The 13,324-nt window shown below is 39.6% G+C and overlaps 1 protein-coding gene across 1 annotated transcript; it reads left to right on the top strand.

Annotated features, from left to right (window-relative positions):
* The first annotated feature begins 11,211 nt into the window (after positions 1 to 11,211).
* LOC110919495 lies at positions 11,212 to 13,062 on the top strand. The gene is made up of 3 exons (XM_022163762.2): positions 11,212 to 11,297; positions 11,402 to 11,453; positions 12,444 to 13,062. The coding sequence occupies exons 2-3, from the start codon at positions 11,419 to 11,421 to the stop codon at positions 13,060 to 13,062; spliced, it is 654 nt and encodes a 217-aa protein (XP_022019454.1). The 5' UTR covers positions 11,212 to 11,297; positions 11,402 to 11,418.
* The last annotated feature ends 262 nt before the right edge of the window (positions 13,063 to 13,324 follow it).

Consider the following 13,324-nt stretch of genomic DNA (forward strand, 5'->3'; position numbering starts at 1 on the left):
AGGATGCTTATCTTAATGTTAATTAATTGATCAAAGAGAGCGTTTTGGCATGACCGTACACTGATATGATTCTCTTACCCTCGAAACTCACAAAAAGAATGTCTGTAAATATTTATTTACTGCTTTCAGTCTTTAAATTTCGAAATACTCAAAAATACCAAAAAGATTTTAGGTGTGTTTTAATATAAACTTTCTAAAAGCCAAAAAGGTTTTATTTCTATCTTATTTTCGATCGTACGATGTTGGATCTCGAGTCTTCGTTACCTGAAACCTGAACGAAAACCAAACTGACTAAATCTTCATAAACGGTCGAAATTTCCAAGTTTTGAAAGTTAAAATCTGAAATTGATAAATTTATTAAACTTTCAAGCTGTCGGACGGTAGTTGATTGAAACATGGTCATACGTGTGTCAATTGTTTATGCTAACTATATTCCAAGCAGTTGTTCTCATTACACGTTTAGATTTCTTGCATGTGCAGATTCTAAAGGCAAGGAGAACATGGTCGATGACAAGCTTCGGAATGAAGACACGACGTGAAGGCACACAAATGATGAAGATGATCGAGTTGCCGCTGACCATCATCAACACCACAAGGATCTCAAGTTATAAAGATCAAGTCGTTCACGAGCATAACTCAAGGGGGAGCTTATGTTAAGGGGGAGTTTGTCAACACACTTCCTATATGAAACTGGGAGTTTGTTGATACACTTTCTGCTTTCAAGACGTGAAGACATTGAAGATCCTCCGACATAGAAGACATGAAAGGCGAATCTCGCGAGTAGCGTCCAAGGGGGAGTTTGTTGATACATTATTTGTGGACGTGACTCGCGCAACGAGACTTGGTTGATGACACGACTTTCCTCCAACATATACATCAAAATCAAGAACAGGCCAAACCATCAAAAGATCATGAAAACTAGTCCATGGGCTGAATGCAAGACAATGAAACAAGATATCAATCAGTGGGCTTACAATGTTTTGGCGAAACACTCTTTGGGCCCAAGCCCAACATTGGCGAAACATGTGTATAGTTGACGAAACAAGTCTGTTTCGTCAACCACAACTCTGTTTCGTCGATATCAAATGTGATTCGTTGAGTTTGGTCTTGATTCGCCATGTATTATTCAGTTTCGTGGTGCTGTGACTATATATAGTCAGTCTGTGGATAAGAAAAGCAGACACACCGAACAAAAAAAGAGCACACAGTTGAGATTACAGAACACACACACACTGTGAGAGAGTTTGCAAAGTGAATTTGTAAACATTGAGCTTGTAACTGAACCTTTCATACGTATTAATACAGAGGTGTTAATCGGTGAATATTGTGTGTCGTGTATTTGCGTGTTCTATCTCGGTTTGCCTTTCTGGTTGGATTCCGCACAACCGGGTTGGTTTGTACACAAGGATTAGGCGACTAGATCCTCCTAGCCGGACCTACAAAAGATATTAAAAAACCTCATATCACTTAATATATTAACTATCTACATCCCCTAATCAACAAGTAAAATTCTAACCAACACAATTTATGAATTAACAAAGATACATATAATTGTTTGCTATACTAATCAATAATTTAAGGTCCAATAAGTCACACTTACTAATATTAATCTAAATTTTCCACTTCATCCCTTAGATTATAAGTACTTCACAATATGTGCACTAAGGTTTGAATTAATTTTGATAAAGCCCCAAACGTTAATAATCAAATTAATCTAATTAGTATAATTATTTTATCATTTATTTGAATTATAATTTGGTTTTCTTTAAATTATTAGAACATTTACATTGGAGCATCTATTCTATATAATATAGAAACAATAACAGAGGAAACAATAAAAACACCACAACATTGGAATCTCAATAATAGAGAAAAATATATAGAAAGTAAAGTATATAGAAAGTAAAGTATACCTCTATATTTAGAGGTTTATATTTAACCTTCGATATTTATATTATGGGTGTCTGTAGAAAAGAGAAAAAATAATTGTTTGTGAGTAAGAAATAGATACAAAAATAGAGTTGGGTGTGAGATGTTTTTTAAAAAATTAACAAAATATAGAGAAAGGTGTGTTTTTATATAGAAGGAGATTGTAGGATATAGTCCAATGGGAATGCCCTTATAAAATTCTAATGAGTGGGCGCCCTATTTAGCTCCTCTCTCCTATAGTGCATTTGAATATTTACCTACTATACTGTTAATATATATTAGCATGCCTTAAATTAATAATAATGGGTTCTTCTTCTTAAATACTTCAACTCAAGTTAAATTTTTGGTTATTAATCGAAAATCGATTAGACATCAGTTTTTTAAATACCTTAATCAAAAGTTTTAGTTATGGTTGTGCTTGTGGCTCAAAACTAAACTGAACAACAACTTGTGCACATCCTTAAAATCACCAACCGAAGTGTTGTGATTCCCGCTGCAACGCGCGGGCACCCCAGTAGTATATATTAATGAACAAGACTAAAATAAGAGTGTGCCTATTGGCACACCAAACCCTAGCAAAAGTTAGGGTTTATCTACGCTGCGTTACGCAGCCTATAAGGTAAACCCTAGACGCTGCGTATTGACCAATACGCAGCGTAGATAAACCATAGATCTCAGTGCCTGATTACCAATCATTGCACAGAAAACAAGGTCCCTATACGCTGCGTATTGACCAATACGCAGCGTATACAAAACTGATGCTCATTTGGGGTCATTTTGGTAGGTTTGAAGTGTCAAATTTTTGCCAGGTTTCTATACGCTGCGTATTGACCAATACGCAGCGTATATAAACTTGGTAAAATTTGACACTTCATACCTGGAAACATTTTGTGTCAATTTCAGAAACATAAGGGACCATTATTGTAAATCCTGGAAACATCAGGGACCATTTATCTAAATTATCAAACATCAGGGACCATTTTTGTAATTTTATGAAACTTCAGGGACCATTTTTGTAATTTTATGAAACTTCAGGGACCATTTTTATAAAAAATGAAACACCAGGGACCAAAGTGTAAATATATATAAAATCAGAATAAAAGGGGGTCTTCTTTAAAGAACCGGCCCTTAGCATGAATCGAACTCGTGACCTTTCATTTAGAACCGTAACGCCTTAACCAGTTTATCCTCCGTTCCGGAGCTGTTAGAACATGGAACTTAATTCTTATATGCAGTGACTACTAATACGCTGCGTATTGACCTATACGCAGCGTATACTGACAGTTAGTATACGCTGCGTATTGGTCAATACGCAGCGTATAAAGCCTTCTGAACTTTAAATTCACACAGAACCTGGAACTTAATTCTTATATTTTTTTTATTATTTAGTCGACGTCGTCCGTAAGGCGCGTACGGGCCTAACGAGCGTCGAAACTAAGCCCGTCGTTAAACGGACTTAGTTTCGACGCTCGTTAGGCCCGTACGCGCCTTACGGACGACGTCGACTAAATAATATTTTTTTTATTATTTAGTCGACGTCGTCCGTAAGGCGCGTACGGGCTTAACGAGCGTCGAAACTAAGCCCGTCGTTGCCCGTTAGGCCCGTACGCGCCTTACGGATGATAAATTTACAAAAATGGTCCCTGAGGTTTGATGTGTTTACAAAATTGGTCCCTGAGGTTTGATGAATTTACAAAAATGGTCCCTGGTGTTTCCAGGATTTAATAAAATGGTCCCTTGTGTTTCAGAAATTGACCAGGGACCATTTTTGTAAATCCTGGAAACACCAGGGACCATTTTTGTAAATTCATCAAACCTCAGGGACTAATTTTGTAAACACATCAAACCTCAGGGACCATTTTTGTAAATTTATCATCCGTAAGGCGCGTACGGGCCTAACGGGCAACGACGGACTTAGTTTCGACGCTCGTTAGGCCCGTACGCGCCTTACGGACGACGTCGACTAAATAATATTTTTTTTATTATTTAGTCGACGTCGTCCGTAAGGCGCGTACGGGCCTAACGAGCGTCGAAACTAAGCCCGTCGTTAAACGGACTTAGTTTCGACGCTCGTTAGGCCCGTACGCGCCTTACGGACGACGTCGACTAAATAATATTTTTTTTTATTATTTAGTCGACGTCGTCCGTAAGGCGCGTACGGGCCTAACGAGCGTCGAAACTAAGTCCGTCGTTGCCCGTTAGGCCCGTACGCGCCTTACGGATGATAAATTTACAAAAATGGTCCCTGAGGTTTGATGAATTTACAAAAATGGTCCCTGGTGTTTCCAGGATTTAATAAAATGGTCCCTTGTGTTTCAGAAATTGACCAGGGACCATTTTTGTAAATCCTGGAAACACCAGGGACCATTTTTGTAAATTCATCAAACCTCAGGGACTAATTTTGTAAACACATCAAACCTCAGGGACCATTTTTGTAAATTTATCATCCGTAAGGCGCGTACGGGCCTAACGGGCAACGACGGACTTAGTTTCGACGCTCGTTAGGCCCGTACGCGCCTTACGGACGACGTCGACTAAATAATATTTTTTTTTATTATTTAGTCGACGTCGTCCGTAAGGCGCGTACGGGCCTAACGAGCGTCGAAACTAAGCCCGTCGTTAAACGGACTTGGTTTCGACGCTCGTTAGGCCCGTACGCGCCTTACGGACGACGTCGACTAAATAATATTTTTTTTTATTATTTAGTCGACGTCGTCCGTAAGGCGCGTACGGGCCTAACGAGCGTCGAAACTAAGTCCGTCGTTGCCCGTTAGGCCCGTACGCGCCTTACGGATGATAAATTTACAAAAATGGTCCCTGAGGTTTGATGAATTTACAAAAATGGTCCCTGGTGTTTCCAGGATTTAATAAAATGGTCCCTTGTGTTTCAGAAATTGACCAGGGACCATTTTTGTAAATCCTGGAAACACCAGGGACCATTTTTGTAAATTCATCAAACCTCAGGGACTAATTTTGTAAACACATCAAACCTCCGGGACCATTTTTGTAAATTTATCATCCGTAAGGCGCGTACGGGCCTAACGGGCAACGACGGACTTAGTTTCGACGCTCGTTAGGCCCGTACGCGCCTTACGGACGACGTCGACTAAATAATATTTTTTTTATTATTTAGTCGACGTCGTCCGTAAGGCGCGTACGGGCCTAACGAGCGTCGAAACTAAGCCCGTCGTTAAACGGACTTAGTTTCGACGCTCGTTAGGCCCGTACGCGCCTTACGGTCGACTAAATAATATTTTTTTTATTATTTAGTCGACGTCGTCCGTAAGGCGCGTACGGGCCTAACGAGCGTCGAAACTAAGTCCGTCGTTGCCCGTTAGGCCCGTACGCGCCTTACGGATGATAAATTTACAAAAATGGTCCCTGAGGTTTGATGAATTTACAAAAATGGTCCCTGGTGTTTCCAGGATTTAATAAAATGGTCCCTTGTGTTTCAGAAGAAATTGACCAGGGACCATTTTTGTAAATCCTGGAAACACCTATACGCTGCGTATTGACCAATACGCAGCGTATACAAAACTGATGCTCATTTGGGGTCATTTTGGTAGGTTTGAAGTGTCAAATTTTTGCCAGGTTTCTATACGCTGCGTATTGACCAATACGCAGCGTATATAAACTTGGTAAAATTTGACACTTCATACCTGGAAACATTTTGTGTCAATTTCAGAAACATAAGGGACCATTATTGTAAATCCTGGAAACATCAGGGACCATTTATCTAAATTATCAAACATCAGGGACCATTTTTGTAATTTTATGAAACTTCAGGGACCATTTTTGTAATTTTATGAAACTTCAGGGACCATTTTTATAAAAAATGAAACACCAGGGACCAAAGTGTAAATATATATAAAATCAGAATAAAAGGGGGTCTTCTTTAAAGAACCGGCCCTTAGCATGAATCGAACTCGTGACCTTTCATTTAGAACCGTAACGCCTTAACCAGTTTATCCTCCGTTCCGGAGCTGTTAGAACATGGAACTTAATTCTTATATGCAGTGACTACTAATACGCTGCGTATTGACCTATACGCAACGTATACTGACAGTTAGTATACGCTGCGTATTGGTCAATACGCAGCGTATAAAGCCTTCTGAACTTTAAATTCACACAGAACCTGGAACTTAATTCTTATATTTTTTTTATTATTTAGTCGACGTCGTCCGTAAGGCGCGTACGGGCCTAACGAGCGTCGAAACTAAGCCCGTCGTTAAACGGACTTAGTTTCGACGCTCGTTAGGCCCGTACGCGCCTTACGGACGACGTCGACTAAATAATATTTTTTTTATTATTTAGTCGACGTCGTCCGTAAGGCGCGTACGGGCTTAACGAGCGTCGAAACTAAGCCCGTCGTTGCCCGTTAGGCCCGTACGCGCCTTACGGATGATAAATTTACAAAAATGGTCCCTGAGGTTTGATGTGTTTACAAAATTGGTCCCTGAGGTTTGATGAATTTACAAAAATGGTCCCTGGTGTTTCCAGGATTTAATAAAATGGTCCCTTGTGTTTCAGAAATTGACCAGGGACCATTTTTGTAAATCCTGGAAACACCAGGGACCATTTTTGTAAATTCATCAAACCTCAGGGACTAATTTTGTAAACACATCAAACCTCAGGGACCATTTTTGTAAATTTATCATCCGTAAGGCGCGTACGGGCCTAACGGGCAACGACGGACTTAGTTTCGACGCTCGTTAGGCCCGTACGCGCCTTACGGACGACGTCGACTAAATAATATTTTTTTTATTATTTAGTCGACGTCGTCCGTAAGGCGCGTACGGGCCTAACGAGCGTCGAAACTAAGCCCGTCGTTAAACGGACTTAGTTTCGACGCTCGTTAGGCCCGTACGCGCCTTACGGACGACGTCGACTAAATAATATTTTTTTTTATTATTTAGTCGACGTCGTCCGTAAGGCGCGTACGGGCCTAACGAGCGTCGAAACTAAGTCCGTCGTTGCCCGTTAGGCCCGTACGCGCCTTACGGATGATAAATTTACAAAAATGGTCCCTGAGGTTTGATGAATTTACAAAAATGGTCCCTGGTGTTTCCAGGATTTAATAAAATGGTCCCTTGTGTTTCAGAAATTGACCAGGGACCATTTTTGTAAATCCTGGAAACACCAGGGACCATTTTTGTAAATTCATCAAACCTCAGGGACTAATTTTGTAAACACATCAAACCTCAGGGACCATTTTAGTAAATTTATCATCCGTAAGGCGCGTACGGGCCTAAAGGGCAACGACGGACTTAGTTTCGACGCTCGTTAGGCCCGTACGCGCCTTACGGACGACGTCGACTAAATAATATTTTTTTTATTATTTAGTCGACGTCGTCCGTAAGGCGCGTACGGGCCTAACGAGCGTCGAAACTAAGCCCGTCGTTAAAATTTTAACGACGGGCTTAGTTTCGACGCTCGTTAGGCCCGTACGCGCCTTACGGACGACGTCGACTAAATAATATTTTTTTTATTATTTAGTCGACGTCATCCGTAAGGCGCGTACGGGCCTAACGGGCAACGACGGACTTAGTTTCTACGCTCGTTAGGCCCGTACGCGCCTTACGGACGACGTCGACTAAATAATATTTTTTTTATTATTTAGTCGACGTCATCCGTAAGGCGCGTACGGGCCTAACGGGCAACGACGGACTTAGTTTCGACGCTCGTTAGGCCCGTACGCGCCTTACGGACGACGTCGACTAAATAATATTTTTTTTATTATTTAGTCTACGTCGTCCGTAAGGCGCGTACGGGCCTAACGGGCAACGACGGACCTAGTTTCGACGCTCGTTAGGCCCGTACGCGCCTTACGGTCGACGTCGACTAAATAATATTTTTTTTATTATTTAGTCGACGTCGTCCGTAAGGCGCGTACGGGCCTAACGAGCGTCGAAACTAAGTCCGTAACGACAAAACACTTTAAATAACCTGCCAGAATTTTTTATAACCTGCCTGAATTTCAAAATATAACATTTCAAAATATGTGAAACTGTTTACACCGAAGTTTGATATATACATAACAAAATACATTACAAAGTTTGTACATACATAACAAAATGATAAAATACTACTGCTGCTGCTCCTGATGCTGCTGCTGCTGCTCCTGATGCTGCTGCTCCTGATGCTGCTGCTGCTGCCGCTGATGCTGATCCCAGTCCGCATCCGCAATGAAGGGTAGTGGAGGTAACCCGTCATGCTGTCGCTGCTGCTGCAGCGCCGCAGCCACCCACTCTAACAAATAATTGTTTCTCTCAACGTTTCGAAGCAGCCGCTCATGTGACGGGTCAGGACCGGGCATAACATGGCGTGGGAACTGGGGCGCCCCGGGTGGTCCACGCGGCTGTGGTGGCCGCGGAAGAACGGCGGCCGGGTCATGCGGCTCCGGCGGCTCCGGATCCCGCGGGGGATAAATCAGAGGGAACTCTTCTGGCAGTTCCTTAAGCTGGTATTGCGTGCCGTCCAGATTCTTTAACCGCTTCCCGCATGGAAAGTCTTTGGTAATATGCATCCCGTTTATTGTGTTCATCCCCATCCGCTTTGGCTGTGCCGCCGGGCCTACACGGCCGCGGTCGTTCTCCGGATGATAGCCCAACGAATGGGCTATCTTGGTCACGTAAGCGCCGCCGAATAGCATTCCGCGCTCCTGTCGATGATGCGCGGAGGCGAAATACTGCGCCAACCCGTAGGCGAGAGCGCACGGCCTCTTGTATAAGAGGCAATACAAAAAGAATAAGTCACCACTCGTACACCACTCCCGGCTTTTGTTTCGAGCAGTGATCGAAGTGGAAATCAGTTAGAGACATGAAACGCTAAAAAAGGTTACGTTAATAATAATATAATCGAAACTTCAGGGACCATTTGTGTCAAAAAGACATTAATAATAATAATGACAATATTAATAATAATAATAATAATAATAATAATAATAATAATAATAATTATAATAACCATAATAATAATTATAATAATAATAATAATAATAATAATAATAATAATAATAATAATAATAATAATAATAATAATAATAATAATAATAATAATAATAATAATAATAATAATAATAATAATATAATCGAAACTCATACTTCAGGTACTAAATTTTGTCAATTTTCGAAACTTTAGGGACCATTTTTTTCAATTTTAGAAACTTTAGGGACCATTTTTTTCAATTTTAGAAACTTTAGGGACCATTTTTTTCAATTTTAGAAACTTTAGGGACCATTTTTTTCAATTTTAGAAACTTTAGGGACCATTTTTGTCAATTTTAGAAACTTTAGGGACCATTTTTTTCAATTTTAGAAACTTCAGGGACCATTTTTGTCAATTTTCGAAAGTTCAGGGACCATTTTTGCAATTTTCGAAAGTTCAGGGACCATTTTTGTCAATTTTTGAAAGTTTAGGGACCATTTTTGTCCATTTTCGAAAGTTCAGGGACCATTTTGTCAATTTTTCAAAACTTCAGGGACTGTTTTGTCAATTTTTGGAAACTTCAGGGACTATTTTCGTAAAATTTGAAACTTCAGGGACTTTTTTTTGTTTTTGGCACTTAACTGGACTAACTGAGTTCTCTAACTCAGTTAGTGGTCCCTTGTATTAAATGCTAACCTAGTTAGGATATAACTATGATTTAACTAACTAAGTTAGGTTTAAACTAACCATTTTAACTATGATTTAACTAACTAAGTTAGGTTTAAACTAACCATTTTAACTAAAAATCAATTTCATGATTCTTTTATTTATTTACAATACTAATTTATTTAAAATATTTTTTATTAATTTATTTATTTAGAAAAGAAAAATAAATTGTTTATTAACTTAACTTTCTTAACTTGTTTATTTACTAAATCTTATAATTATTTTGTTAATTAATTATAATATTTTTAACAACAACAACAATAATAATAATAATAATAATAATAATAATAATAATATTTATAATTAAAGTATTTTAACAATAATAATAATTATTATAATTATATTATTTTTAACTATAATAATAATAATAATAACAATTATAATTATAATAATAATAACAATAATTATTTTAATGTGATACCTCATTTACTTGAAATGGATTGCTCGGGGTAGATGGTTCATAAAGTGATGTGTTACGGGACTCATAACCATATCCAACTTCATCCCTAGATCTGTCGTATACACTGTAACCACCGTCACCCCCATATCTATCGTATCCACCGTAGCCCCCATATCCACTGTAACCACCTTCACCCCCGTATCCACCATCACCACCGTATCCACTGTAACTTCCGTATCCACCTTCGTCCCCGTATACCCCATAACCCGGATACGATGGCTGCGACGGGTAATATGGTTCATCAACAGGTGCATTCTCAGCACCGTATCCACTTTGTTGCACGTACAGAGATTCATACCCGTATCCGTAATCTGGACACACTTGATGCACCGGATAATTTGGTTCATCAACAGGTGCATTCTCAGCACCGTATCCACTTTGTTGCACGTACGGAGATTCATACCCGTATCCGTAATCTGGACACACTTGATGCACCGGGTAATTTGGTTCATCAACAGGTGGAGTGAGAGTCTTGTTCAAGTCTGGCAACTGTGTTTCTTGATCAACAGGGACTCCAGACACAACCTCCTCCTCCTCATTGACAGCATTTGATCCCCATGTGTTGTTAGAATAGCGATTACCGAAATAATTATCCTTCCAAAATGATGACATTTTAACAAGGTTGAACCAAAAACAAACAATTTACTTAAGAAGAAGATGAAAAGGAAAGCAAAGTATATGAAAAGGAAAGCAAAGTATATGTCGGATGATGGGTAACAGACATGAATGGAGGGATAAATAGACTTTCATCTGGCATGTCAATACGCACCGTATTGATCCCTACTCACCGTATTACTTTATTCACGTGCCCTGGACAACATCGTATCAGGTCAAATCAGTCTGCCAATACGCAGCGTATTGATCAATACGCACCCTATGTAAGACTGATTTGACATGGTACGAGGTTTGACTGTCTGGTCGTGTACCTACCACTTATATACGCTGCGTATTGGTCAATACGCAGCGTATTCAGGTAACCCTATACGCTGCGTATTGACCAATACGCAGCGTATGTAAACCCTAAGTGTGCAGATAGCCTGGCTTGGTGTGCAGATAGTGAGAGCCTAAAATAAATGTAAAATGGAGGGGGTAGAATAGTAAATTTCACACCTTACCCATACCCACGCACAACCATAAAAACCTATTTTTCAACAATTCGACAGACGTATGTTTTTCAGCCAGTGCCGCCGTACAGAACCCTAGCTGGTAACGATCATTAACAATGTTAGAGGAAAAGAGGCGACGTGATCTCAGGGTAAACCTTCAATCTCGTTTGCTATTATTATTGTGACGAGATTTCCAGTTCTGTTTTTTCATGAGCTTTCGGTTTTCTTACTTGTATTCGGTTTAATCATGCAGGGAACTGAAGAACGTACATGTTACTCGATCATAACATGTTGAGAATTCATAGGTACAACTACCTTTTAGATCTGTTGCAAATGACTATAGATTTTGTTGAGATGTTGTTGATCTTCCTGTTGATTTTGCTGGTGCTTAATTTAATCCAAACAGACCACCATTAGAGATCGTTTTGTTTTCAGTAATATTATAGGTTTTACTTGTGTTTCTCTGCTGCTTTCAGAGTTTCGATTAATCACCATTACCGTCCATTTAAGATCTTCACCACCATTTCACAGTATAATATATCTTAGTTTCGGTAGATGGTAGGTTTCTCTTGCTTGAATGCAGTGTTGGTTTTCTATGTTTGAATCCATAGATAGCTAAGTCGAAAGGGCTCGATCTTCCAGAGGGATTTTAATTGATTGTTAAATACAACAGTGATTGATTTTCGACAAAAAAAGTTAATTTACTATTGATATATGCTATGTGTGTTGTATGATGTGTACATTAATCATCTGATGTTTGATGATATAATTCTGTTTTTAGTGTATTGATGGCCATTTATTGGAAATCCTTTTTTTGATAAGTAATTCTGTATATATCTCTTGTAGTTTATTAATCTTAAACATTGTGATATATATTATTAGTATATGTTATGTGTGTTGTATGATGTACGCATCAATCATCTGATGTCTGATAATATAATTCTGTTTTTAGATTATTAATGGTTATTAAATAGTATTTTTTTTTTATATTTTTTTAGTAATTCTGTATATGTATCTTGTGATTCATTAGTTTTAAAGATTATTTTATATATTATTCATATATGTTATGGATGTTGTGTGATGTTGATATATACATTAATCATCTGATGTTAGATAATATTTTTCTGTTTATGTCAATGGTTATTAATTAGTAACTTTTCCCTTTTTAATTAATTCTTACAAGTGTTTGTGTAAACTGCATATATCTCTTGTGATAAATTAGCTTTAAAAATTATTTTATATAATACAAATAACGGTGGATTTTGTTAATGGGAGATTGTTTTTGTTTGTTGTAGTAATCATAATGGTAAGGGGGCGACTGAAGGTTCCAGTGGAGAGGAAAGTCCTGAGCCCGGGGAGGTTGGTTCCGGTCAAGGTAGCCGTGGTCAAAGGCGGCATGATGGTTACCCGGGTGGTGGACAGTCATGTATAAGTTGTCGCTGGGATCGAAGGGGTGATGATTGTGGTCGCTCCTGGCAGTATCGTTGCGGATCTCCTGAACGACCCCGGCAGAAAAGGAGTGAAGGTTCCAGTGGCGAGGAAAGTCCTGAGCCCCATGAGGCTGGTTTCGGTCAAGGTAGCCGCGGTCAAAGAAGACGCTTGGAAGATCGGGGTGGTTCTCAGCAGTATCATAGTGAATCTCCCGAACAACCCCAGCAGAAACTTCGAAGAGGAACTGATCCACGTCAGCATCATGGTGAGTCCGGGTCGTCTTATGCTGATGGACCTTCATGGTCATCGGTTCCAGACCTGTACCAAGCCACACGGGCGCCTCTGCAGCCTGTGACCACATCGCAGCCTATGTTATGTATATTGTATGTATTTGTGCATATATTATGTAGGCTCAAGCTGATTTTCAGGGCCTGTCTCAAGCCCATGCCCAGACTGAGATTCTGGCTCATGCGTGGACTTTAGCCAACAATGGGATGTTAGGTTTTAATCCTTATGCTGGTGCATTGGGACCAATATGGTACAACAATACTATGCTAACAATGTGAACATGCTGAGTGAGCCTATCCTGACTTCTACATGGAAAGATGATCAGTTTGCTGGAAAAGGAGGTCCCTGAAGGTCTAATCACAGGTGGCAGTAGAAAACAAAGTCAATGGTGGCTTTTACTGACACTAGTTAGCTGGAAAAGGAGCTCCCTGAAGGTCTAATCACTCTTGAAGATAAT

Source organism: Helianthus annuus, chromosome 16 (genome assembly GCF_002127325.2).
Source record: "Helianthus annuus cultivar XRQ/B chromosome 16, HanXRQr2.0-SUNRISE, whole genome shotgun sequence".
Lineage (NCBI taxonomy): Eukaryota > Viridiplantae > Streptophyta > Magnoliopsida > Asterales > Asteraceae > Helianthus > Helianthus annuus.

Excerpts from the sequence above, each read along its gene's own strand:
- LOC110919495 (XM_022163762.2), top strand. The coding sequence starts at position 11,419 with ATGTTACTCGATCATAACATGTTGAGAATTCATAG. Across the intron at positions 11,454-12,443 it reads AACATGTTGAGAATTCATAG|TAATCATAATGGTAAGGGGG; the intron begins GTACAACTACCT and ends TGTTTGTTGTAG.